The 11,658-nt window shown below is 61.9% G+C and overlaps 1 protein-coding gene across 1 annotated transcript in view; it reads left to right on the top strand.

Moving 5' to 3' along the window:
* The first annotated feature begins 577 nt into the window (after nt 1–577).
* Nucleotides 578–11,658, top strand: part of TNFRSF1B (TNF receptor superfamily member 1B) — a 30,521-nt gene continuing 19,440 nt past the window's right edge. The window contains exon 1 of the mRNA XM_017337588.3: nt 578–770. Coding sequence (XP_017193077.2) covers nt 693–770 — 78 coding nt within the window. The 5' untranslated portion in view covers nt 578–692. The remainder of the gene's footprint in view (nt 771–11,658) is intronic.

The raw sequence follows: 11,658 nt of genomic DNA, 5'->3' as shown, positions 1-11,658 counted from the left end.
CTTCCAGGCACCCACGGTGTCCCGGACGGCGTTCTCTCCCAGCCTTGGTTTACCTACCAGCTACCTGGGCAGCACAGGGTAGGACTCGAGGAATGTTCTCAGCAAATAAATAAATGGAAAATATTAGTAACAGCTAATTCTTATGTAACACTTATTAAATAAGTATTAAGTAATTACCAAGCTCATGAAAAATACATAGTATGAGAAAATGATATGTGGGATACAAAATTTTTTGCACACATATGCCTTTTTTTTTTTTTTTTTTTTTTTTTTTTTTTAACCTATTTGAAAGGCAGAGTTAGTTACAGAGAAAGGGAGAGAGAGAGAAAGATCTTCCGCGAGGGCCGGGGCTGAGCCTGGCTGAAGCCAGAAGCCTGGAACTCCACGGGGTCCTCGTGGGTGCAAGGGCTCAGGCGCTTGGACCATTTTCCGCTGCTTTTCCCAGGCGCATTAGCAAGGAGCTGGAACTGACGTCCAGGTGCAGGGCCCACAGCCGCGGGCCGGGCCGGGGGCGTGTCCGGGAGGCCGGCGGCAGGCTCCGCCCCGCCGCCTGAGAGCCAGCTAGCAGCCGGCGCCCGCTTTCTTTTTCAGTTGAAGGCGTCGGAGCGCAACGAGCGGGGAGAGACGGCGCCGGAGCGCCGGGGCCAGGGACCGCCGGACTCCGCCGTGCTCGGCCGCCGCCTCCTGCACCCATGGCGCCCGCCACGCTCTGGGCCGCGCTGGCCGTCGGACTGCAGCTCTGGGCTTCCGGGCACACCGTGCCCGCCCAGGTGGGACACCCCGCTGGTGCGCAGCCCCTCGTTCCCCCCAGATGCGCACGGCGTGCCCCTAGGGATCCACTGGGGACCTCTGGCCTTGCCCCTGCGCGCCCGGGGTGAGACTTGGGCCCCGCGGCCCTGGGAGCCCGGGGCGCACCCCGGGTTCCTTCACGAGCACCGCGGGGATTGGGGGGGAAGAACCCCGCTAGACCCCAGGCCGCCCCGGCCCCCAGCCCCCAGCTCCGCGCCCGCCGCACCTGCCGGCCCGTGCTTCCGTGCCGCCCGCCCGCGGGGTCGGGGCCGTGGCCCACCGGTCACGGTTTTCCTGTGTCTTAGAAACCGCACGCCCGCGCGCCTGGAAGAGCCGGGCAAGGTGTGCAGTGAGCGCCTAATTAGATGCCGTGGGGGTGCGAGCCGTCTGCCCTCTGGCTTTGCCCGCGTCCTAACAATGTGTCCCGGTCTGTCCTGGGGGTGCTCTGCAGTAGGGGGCCCCAGCGCCAGGCAGAGGCGGTCTGCACGGCCCCAGGAAAACGGAGCAGTGACTCGGTCTCTGGGCCAACGGCCCTGCCACCCTTCCTGCCAAGGCCAACAGTGCAAAGAGACCGTGGGTCTTTCGCCTTTGTTCATTGTGATTTGTTGACTGCCTGCGTGGTCTGGTGACATGTGAGTGCCCCATTTTATGGAAAAGGAGCGCCAAGGCTCGGAGAACTTGGGAGCTATGGAAGAGCATGGGGTTAGCTCTCCCTCCAAAAGGAACGTCTCCTCTTCCCCGCGGCTGGGGAGGCCGCGTGCGTCCGTCCTTTCTTGAGCCTGCCCTGATGGACACAAGGTGGCTGAGCCGTCCCGGGGCGGGGGGGGGCGGGGGCGGGCTGGTGGGAGGTGACTTGGTGTTCCAAAGTCAAAACATCTGGGGGCTGGTTGAGGGGTGCTGTCAGACCACAGTCGGCGTGGGCGCCACCCCAGGGGAGGTCCCGGGTGGCCTGTGTGACAGTCCGGCTTTGGGGACGCAGAGTGAACACATTGCTGTGGTCCCAGCCTCACGGCAGGAGGCCATCTGCTGCCAAGCTGGGGCCCCGGCCGCCCCCCAGAGGCTGCAAGGGGACAGCCATGGGCACCTGGCCACGGTCCTGGTTGCTTGAGGGGTTCCCCACTCCCCCCCCCCCCAGCTCCAGGTCAGCCCAGAGTCCCTCCCACAGCACGGGTGCCGTAACCCTTGGTGGCTCTCCAGAGAGACCCAAGCCCAGAGCACCTCCTGCTGGCCTGGGAGGCCTTCCGTGGTCCCTGTGACGGGTGCAGACTGCCGCAGGTGTCTGGGGCCAGGATGAGACATCTGCCTGCGTCCTCCCGGCTGGGGGTCGTCGTGCACCTGTGGCCCCTGCCTTTGCCCGCACTGTGCCCTCTTCACAGCGCGCCCCCTAGCCCGTTCTTTGTGGCCTTTGCCCAAGCCTCTGTGGGAAAGTCGGGACGGGAGCCCTCCTTGGAACCATCAGGGTGCTGTGTCCTTCCAAGGACAGACAGAGTTCTGCTTCGTAGTCTGGTCGTGTCGCATCCCCCTCAAAGGGTGGAAGACCCCCTAGGGGAGGGACTGTGGGTTTCTCCTCCTCCTCCCTGGGACCAGCACCACAATAACCCGTGTTCAGTGTCAGGCACTGCACTAGGGACTCTGCCATTGAAACCTGCCTCTCCAGAGAGCTGGGTGGTGCTGCTCCCGTTTAGAGACGCGGACACAGGTCTGACAGCCCAGGATCCTGGAGCTGGGACTTGAATTCAGGTCTGCTGGATTCCACAGCTCTTTTTACCACGCCCCGCCCCCACCCCGTGTCCCCTCCGAGTCCCCACTGCTGCCCCCAGCAGCCCCTCCAGGCAGCAGGTACACAGTGCTGTTGGCATCACCTGACTGAGCTGCAGAAGGAGCCCCAGGGAGGAGTGGCCTGGTGGCAGGTGCAGCAGATCCAGCTTGCCCTGGGGCCTCTGTGCCTTTTACCGCTCTGGCTGCGTCCTTCATGCGTCCATCAGTAAATGCTGGGGAAGCTGGTGGGATGGGCATGGGCAGGGCCCTGGCCGTGCAGGAGGCTGAGGGGGCTCTGCCTGCTGACTGGGACCCCTACAGGTCCTGGGGCCCAGGGGCTACATTGAAGTAGCCCCTTGACAGTAGGGACTCCATTTTGGGGCACTTGAGACTCCATTCTGGGAAAGCAACCCCCCCACCGTGAGACTCTGGTCTGAAACTATGATCTCAAGTAGTCGGACAATAGCAGGGCACTGCATCACCCTTGGCAGAGCACAGAAACCCCCTAGCATGATCGCTCAAGCTTAAAAGTAGAAAGGTTGCACCTGGGTTACCTGGGCTAATAATGAAGATGTGATTTGTCTGTCTTAAGATCATAATTGCTGATTGTAAGATTCTAGCAACCGCTTAGCAACCGTGTATTCTCTCCCCTCTCCTGATTTTGCGGTTTTTGTCTTTATAAACCCTATACTTTAGTTCCTCGAGGCTCCTCTGTTCTTGTAAGTTCAGACAGCCCCAACATGTTGGATCAATACATCTTTAACCCTTTGCTGGTTGCAAGAGAGAAAGTCTCTTGGAGTCGTTCCTCAGGCGGTGGGCGTTTTCGGACCCTAACAGCATCATCCAGGGGCTCCCAGGCTGGCTATCGGGTGGGGTAGCTGCTGGCCCTGGGGGCTCGTCTGTCCTCCATCACATTCCTCTCTCTATGCCCCCTGCCTGATGCCCAGCGGGCGTCCTGTGTGCTGACCTCGGCTGTGGCCTGGGGGTGGGGCAGCGAGCAGGTGGCCAGGCATGCCGATGCCAGGTCACTCATGGGTCACTCGTTCCTCCAGTGCTTGTGGGCACCTACGGCAAGTCCAGCCCGGTGCCTGGCTCTGGGGACGCCGGCATGGCCTCTGCCTGGCTCCAGGCTTCCCGCAACCTCCCTGCCAAGCAGCTGTCGGCTCTTGCTGACTTGGCTCGGCCCCCGCTGCCCCCTGACCTCGGGGCCAGTGTACCGAGCCTCTGTTTTCCCAGTGGCTGACGTCGAGAGCGTCCCCGGCTTCCCTGTGCACAGGGCTCGGCAGGTGTGACAGGCTGAGACCCTGCCTGGTGTTCTGTGGCCGTTGTCCAGTGGCTTCCCACGGCACTGCCACTCTCCAGGGCTGGGTGATGCTTTCTGGTCCTCCCCATCTGATGTTTCTAGAGGCGTAGCAGGATGGTTGTGTGGGGGAGGGGAGGAGTTTTGCGCCAGCCGTGGCGTGTGTGTGTGTGTGTGTGTGTGCGCGCGCGCTCTAGTCAACTCTACACATCAGCCGTGTTTCACTTTGATGCCAAGCTGCCTGCTTTCCTGTTCCTCAAATGCACGGCGCGCACACCTGCCTCGGGGCCTTTGCACTGGCTTTCCCCTTTGCCTTGAAAGCTCCTCCCACTGAGAATCCCCTCGGCTCATTTTCTCACTTCCCTCCGATCAGACGGAGCACCGGGCCTGTGGAAGCCGCCTGCCAGCCGCCCTCCACCCCTCTGCTTGGTTTGCCTGTGCAGTACTCGCGCCCGGCTATCCCGTTACTTGTATCGCCTCCTCCCTGGAATGTAAACACAGTCAGGACAGGAGCTCATCCGCTGGTGTAGACCCGCCGCCTGGAACGGGTTTCGGTCTCGCACTGTTGATGTTTGCGACGCCTGCCTGTCTGTTTGGGGCTGTCCTGTGGTTGAGGGGTGCTTAGAAGCTACATCCCAGGTGTGGGCAGCGCGCCCAGCGGGCTCGGCACTCCAGGCTGTCTCCAGATATGGCTGAGTGTCCCCAGGGTGGGGGGAAATTGCTTGAGAGCCACTGGTGTGGGATGGTGCCTGGCACATAGTAGGTGTTCAAACGGTATTGAGTAAGCGTCAAAGAAGTGCACCCGAGCTCTCCAGGGCTGGGGCGGCACGAGGGTTTGGACAGCCAGCGGGGGCAGAGCTGGGGTCTGGTTGGCTGCCTTCTCTGGGGCTCGTTCTCTGGGCCCCCCTGCTGGCTGTGCTGTGTGCGCTGAGGCTGCTCCGCCAGTTAACCCCACCCCCCATACTCCCATCCTGGTGTGTGACAGGGCCGCCCACTGGCAGTGACTCAGGCCCCACTAGGTGTGTGATTTGCCCGGAAGCAGGAAGGGAAGGAAGTTGGGGGTTGGGGAGGGGAGAGGGGTGCCCTGGGGTGAACAGGAACCAAGTGGAGAGACTGCATCTCCCGGTTCCGACACTCTTGGAGACACGGGCAAGTAGTGTTGGCCGGGGCCTCGGAAGCAGACTGGTGTCTGCCATTTGCTGGCTGTGTGACCCCATCCACGGCAGCCTCTGTGTTCTCATCTGTGAAATGGGTATATTCCACCTCCATGCTGGCGGTTAGGACCTTAAGTGCTGTGTGGGCTGTGATTTGAGCTCTGTGGTTTGGCAGTCCTGGCCTGGCTCGCTGGCTCACAGACAGTGTCCAGCCTGTGAGGGGGTGGTGGTAGTGCAGAGATGGAGTCAGACTCTCTGCAGGCCGCAGGGCTGGGCGGCCTCCGTCTGACTGGGGCTCCTGCCCGAGCGGCTTCCCCTGAGAACAGCTTCCCTCCTGTCTCTTGGTTGCCCTGATGCCCCCTGGCCGGCCCCTCCTGCCCTGCCCAGCTGCCCAGCCTTTGGACCCTGCACTGTGGCCACGTTTGTAGGGTCAGGAACTCCGGACATCACTCCCCAGCCTGCCCACCCAGTCAGGGAGTCACAGGTGCTGGATGTCCTTTGGGCGTGAGCCAGGTGTAGATTCGCTACCTCTGCCTGCCCACGTGCTGTGTGGGCATTGGTGGGTGCCAGGAAACCTCTTCTTTGTGACCCCGAGGAGGGGAAGTCTGGGGGTCTCTTCTGAGCTCCTGATGTCTGGGCCCCCCCCCCCCCCACTGTCAAACAACTTCCAAGGCTGCCCTGCTCTGAGCACGTGCAGGCCTGGGTGTTGGGAGACCAGAGGCCCCCCTGTGAGCACTGTCGCTTGCTGTGTGAGCTTGCTCTGGTTGCTTAACCTCTCTGGTCTCGGCACTCCTGTTTATAAACCTTACAATGCTTGGTCCAGGTGCCCACCCGGCACTGAGACACATTGGGCAAAGGGCACAGGTTTGGGGGCAGGGCTTCCAGGGGCTTCCCCAGAGAGCCCCCATCCCCCACAGTGAGCATCTTTGCTCCATGGCCTCTCTTCTTGCCAACCTCAATCCCACTTGCTTTGGTGGGAATTGTGTCCTTGGCACAGGACCCAGGGCCCCCCAGCCCGCTTGCCTGAAAGACTCACGGGAGGCCTTGGGCTTCCCGGCCCCCTGCCCCTTAGCTCCTGACTGAGCGCCTGGTCAAGCCACTCTCTGGGAAGGTCACCTCCTGCGGGGGGGCTCAAGGTCAAGGGCGCCCGAGCCCCCCCGCTGAGTTGTGACGGCAGCAGGGCCTGTTCCTCTGCGGCCCACATTCTTTTTCCACCGTGTGGCGTTGTGATGTCACAGGAGGCAGTGACATCGGTGTGGTTTGGGGCACGGGGCTGGGAGCCCCGGAGGCGGAAGTGTCTGTCCGCCGGCCGGATGTTCTGGTGGGCGGCCTTGTCTCGGGCCCCGCTTTACTGGGGGCCGGGAAGAACTGCCCTGCCTCCCTGAGGCCCCACTTCCTCTTGGCACCTGCGAGGCCGTTCCTAGAACGAGGCAGCCGGTGGCCAGCTACCCCGCCCCCAGCCTTGGTGCCGTGCAGGGGGCTGCGGAGTCCGTGGGGGAGCAGACAGAGTGGGCGTGGACACTGGCAGTGCGCGGCGCCGACTCCTTTCCAAGAGTGCTGGAAGCCGGCTCTGTCTCCTTTAGGAGCTGGGGGCGCTGGGTTGTCGCTGTGACCCCAGACAGGGCAGAAACCCCCTGGGGGTTTTGATTGCCTCTCTCTGCACCCAGGCAGTGTCCCCCACGCCCACCCCCGCCAACTGTTTCAATCTGAGCTTGGCCCTGCGGTGGGCAGTGCTGTCGTGGCCGCTGGTTCAGGGAACTGAGTGGGCCTGGGGTGAGAGTGGTGTGGGGAGGGACAGGTGGGCTGTGACATCTGAGCTATCAGGACAAAGAGGCTGCAGCGGCGGACAGAGCTGGGGCCTGGCTCTCGTTCGGGGGGCCCGACACCCGGGCCTGGCTCAGCCAGGGGAAGGCTGGGCCAGTTCCCTTCTCCCTGTGGGACCTCAGCAGTCCTGGCTGTACCTTGAGAGCAGCAGGCACCCGCCCGGCCCCTGTGTTCGAACCCCATGACCCCAAGTATTAGCCTGGGCTGGGGGAAGCTGGCTGGGGGTCGGCAGCTTTGAGCAGGCCCAGGAGGGCAGCTGAGAAGGTCTAGGTCTGGCCCAGCTCTGGACTTGACAGTGATTGGCCGGGGAAGGGACCCGGCCAGCATCCTGGCCACCCCTGCCTTCCTCCCGCCACCCTCCGGACCCTGGTTCCGTCTGCAGCTCCCGGAGGCGCAGCTCCCGGAGGCCCAGCTCCTGCTGGCCCTGCCGTCACCCAGCCTCTGCCCCTGCCTGTCCTGTGCTCCCAGCTGCCCTGGGCCCCCTGCATCCATGTGGATCCTCCCAGCCCGGGGGACTCCGTCGCTTCCTGTCCTGGCTCGGCCCTTCGGTCCTGCCCTCATCTTCTCTGTCCCCTTCCTGCTTCTGTCCCCGTGCCACCCTCCTCAGTCCTCCTCCTGCCAGGCCCACACAGGGAGCGTCCCGATCCCCAGACCTTGGGACGAGTGGACTCCAGGTGGCAAAGGGGGGGCAGGGAGGGGTGCAGGCGAGAGGGGCAGGGGCCAGGGCGGGGCTGTCCTGGGGACAGCGGCAGCACAGGAGGCTGCAGGTTTGGAGCCAGCTCAGAAAAGTGGACAACAACCCTAATTTGGGGGGAATTCACTAAAACCCTCGTTTATTGCTTGCGTCAGGTCAGGCCCAGGAGGTATGTGCTGTTATCAGTCCCATCCTACAGATTGAAAGACTGAGATTTATTAATTAAGGACCAACCAGCTCCTTCAACGATGCCTGCTCTAAGTTAGGGGTCTGGTCTGAAGCCAGGCGCCCTGATCCCAGAGGCCGTGGGCTCAGCCACCACCCTTCCCACCTCCAAGGAAGGCAGGGATGAGGGTCTTGGGGGAGGGGGAGGAGGCCTTTGGGCTGGAGGGAAGCACAAAGGAGGAAGGGGGGATGCCCCGCCCGCACCCCCTCCCCCTGCAGCATGAGGCCCCTTTGGCGTTCGCTCTGCCCCAGCCGGAGCCAAGGGTCTTGGTGCTTCTGGTCTCCTGTGTCCTGGGAGGCCAGGCTGGCTGCGGCTGGTAACCTGGGCTGGGGTGGGCATGACATGGGGCAGGGCTGGCTGAGGCAGCCCCCGCCTGCCTGGCTGCCTACGGTGCACCGCACAATCATGGTCTCCCTGCTCCCTGGAGGCAGAGCCAGGGTTCTGCCCCAGGTGGTCAAGCCCCAGAGCCTGGGCTTAGACCACTACCCAGTGTGACAGTCGAGGCGACCCTGGGGGCTGCCATCTGAGAACCGCCCCCCAGCCTGCACCCCCCCACACTCCAGGTGCCTCCCCCTCTCATTCTCAGTCCACTTCCTGCCCGCTTCCCAAGCGAGCCCTAAGCCACATCAGGGAGTCGGAAATGAAGACGTTGGCTTCTGCTGAGCCTGTGGCATGTTAGGCACCTGCTGTGGGCTGTGCACAGGCTGGCTGCAGACTGATGAGTAATAAACCCACAGTGAGCGACGCTGAGCCCTTGCTCCGGCCAGACGTGGTGCTGGGTGCTGCACACACATGGACTTAGTGACTCATAACAGCCCAGGGCGGCGGGCACTGCTTTTGTCCCCATTTTATAGATGGCAAAGTAGAGGCAGGAGGAAGGCCCTAAAACCTAGATGTGTGGCTCAGGGCTCATAGTGGGGCGTTGGGGGTGTGGTCCCTTGACAGGGAGACACAAGGCAAATAATGATCTCAGACGGTCTGGGCGCCACAGACCTACACCTGCGTTGCTGCAGGGGTCTCCAGGAGGGACCTCTGACCCCCTCTGGGAGGGCTCGGAGGTTTTCGGGGACTCTTCGAGGAAGTAGAGGGTCAGCCAGGCCAAGGAGGGGACAGGACCCTCGGGCCGAGGCAGCAGCCGGACGCCAGGGGCTGGTCTGCATCCTGGACGGTGGCAGGGGAGGTGCAGGCAAGTTGGGAGCTGGAGGCCCGGCCCTGGGCTCCCTGCACACCCAGCAAGGCAGATGTGCTTGGCCTGAGGGCAGGGGAGGCCATGGAAGCTCTTCTCTTCTCTTCTCTTCTCTTCTCTTCTCTTCTCTTCTCTTCTCTTCTCTTCTCTTCTCTTCTCTTCTCTTCTCTTCTCTTCTCCTCTCTTCTCCTCTCTTCTCCTCTCTTCTCCTCTCTTCTCCTCTCTTCTCCTCTCTTCTCCTCTCTTCTCCTCTCTTCTCCTCTCTTCTCCTCTCTTCTCCTCTCTTCTCCTCTCTTCTCCTCTCTTCTCCTCTCTTCTCTCTTCTCCTCTCTTCTCCTCTCTTCTCCTCTCTTCTCCTCTCCTCTCCTCTCCTCTCCTCTCCTCTCTTCTCTTCTCTTCTCTTTCTTTTCTTTTCTTTTCTTTTTTAAAGATTTGTTTGTTTATTTGAAAGGCAGAGTTACAGAGGGAGAGGGAGAGACAGAAGAGAGAAATCTTCCAATTGCTGGTTCGCTCCCAAAATGACCTCAGTGGCCAGGGCTGGGTCATGCTGAGGCCAGGAGCCAAGAGCTTCTTCCGGGTCTCCCTCGTGGGTGCAGGGCACACGCACTAGGGCCATCCTCCACTGCTTTCTCCGGTGCATTAGCAGAGAGCTGGATTGGAAGTAGAGCAGCTGGTACTCAAACCAGTGCCCATATGGGATGCTGGCACTGCAGGTGGCAGCTTTACCTGCTGCGCCGTGGCGCTGGCCCCTGTGGAAGCTTTTAAGGAGAGCCAGTGTGGGATGCAGAAGTGGCCTAGGTACGGCTGCAGAGGGACAAGGCTGGGACCCCAAACAGGGAGAGGTGCACAGAGTGGTGAGGAGGCAGGCCCTGAGAACCTGCCCTTGTGACCTGTCTCTGGGAGGTGACTGGGAGGGCTGGGGCGTTCTCTGTCCCCAGACTGAGCATCCCTGGGGGGCAGGGACACTCCCCAGCACCTCTGTCCCCTGGCCCTTGGCGCAAAGCCAGATCCCATCCTGGGCTCCCTGTCTGCCCCCAGCGTCGCAGGCAGCAGTCCTGGAGTGGGATGTGACACCCCTGGGCGCCTGCCTGTGATGTGGTCAGGCCCTCCTGACGCGGAGGTGCTCTGTGAGACAGCAGCCGGCAGCCAGGCCTCCACTGCCTGGCCTCCCGAGAACCCCTAAGACCAAACACTCCTGCCTCGTCCCGGGGCCCTGCTGTGGCAATGGTGTGGCCTCTCTGTCACTTGCATGTGGTTCCTCATTGTGTGGAGGTCCTCGGTCCTTAGGCAGACACCCCTGGCCCTCCCCACAGCTGTGCCATCTGCCCCTGTGACCCCCCCCCCCGGTCTGGGAGAGTCTGCGATGCCCCTGCTCCTGCTGGCTGCGTGCACCCCACCCCCACCCCGTGATCTCTCCTCTGTGAAATGCAGGGGCAGGACCTGCTAACAGGGTATAAAGCCGTCAGGGGCGTGGAGCAGAGGTAGCTGCTCCTGGACCCTGGATTGCACTGAATCTCTTGACGCCTCCGTGTCTTCATCTGTGAAATGGGGCTGTGCTGACCTCGGTGTGTTGGTGCAAGGATAAAACGCAAGAGTGTATGTGAGCATGCCCAGCACTGGGTCTGCGCCCAGTGGGTGCTTCTCCTGCTCTCAGCAGCGTCTGGCCGTCCTCCTAGCTCTGGGTTTGAGGAGCGCATGCTCCAACTGAAGCCTGAAGCTCCTGCCTGTGGCCCCTCCTTCCCTGCACCTGCCTGGCAGATCCCTGCCCAGGCTGCTGCCTGCCCGGGGGTGATCCCCGGGGGACACTGGAGGTATGGACTCTTTCCAAGGACAAGAGGCATCCAAGAGAAATCTCTGGGAAACTAAAAAGCAAAGACCCCAAAAGGATGCTGATGGTGGCAGCAAGAGCAAGGGGTGTCAGGTGCACCTGGACCCTGTAACTAGGTCAGTGCACCTGCTATGATGGCAGGGGTCCAGTGCACCTGGGAGGGCACACATCTCTGGCCCCTTTCCTCCAAGAGGTCACCTGCTCCGGCTGCCCCACCCCCACCCCGGAGAGAGGGGATGAGGGGCAGAGGCCAGGGCAGGGGAACCCCACCCCACCCCTGCCCTCAGCTCTGCTCTCCCCTGGTGCCCAGACCCAGCCCAGCTCTGCTTCCTCATACCCCAGCCGCTGTCTCATTCAGCATCTGCACCTCTCCGCCTCTCCTGAGGGTGGCCACACCCCCAGCACCTCTGAGGTCATTGGGAGGGAGCTGAGTCTTTGATATCCGCCCTTAAGAGGCCAGAGCTGTGGGGTGGGGCTGCTGGGGCCAGCTGCATCTCACGTTGGAGTGCCCGGGTTTGTTCCTGGCTCTGCTTCCGATTCCAGCTTCCTGCTAATGTGCACCCTGGGAGGTGGCAGGTGCTGGCTCAAGTGCTAGGGTCCCTGCCACCCACATGGGGGACTAGAGCTGAGCTTTTGGCTCTTGGACTTTTTTCTTTTAAATATGTATTTATTTGTTTGAAAGAGGTACAGAGAGAGAGAGAGAGAGAGAGAGAGAGAGAGAGAGAGAAATCTTCATCTGCTGGTTTACTCCCCAGAGGGCTGAGCCAGGCCAAAGCCAGGAGCCAGGAGCTTCACCTGGGTCTCCTGTGTGGGTGGCAGGGGCCCCAGTGCTTGAACCATCTTCTCCTGCCTTTCCCCGGCCATTAACAGGGAGCTGGATGGGAAGTGGAACAGCCGGG

Source organism: Oryctolagus cuniculus, chromosome 7, assembly GCF_964237555.1.
Source record: "Oryctolagus cuniculus chromosome 7, mOryCun1.1, whole genome shotgun sequence".
Classification (NCBI taxonomy): Eukaryota; Metazoa; Chordata; class Mammalia; order Lagomorpha; family Leporidae; genus Oryctolagus; species Oryctolagus cuniculus.
Note: the sequence above shows the minus strand (reverse complement) of the source record. Positions and strands in the feature narration are given on the sequence as shown.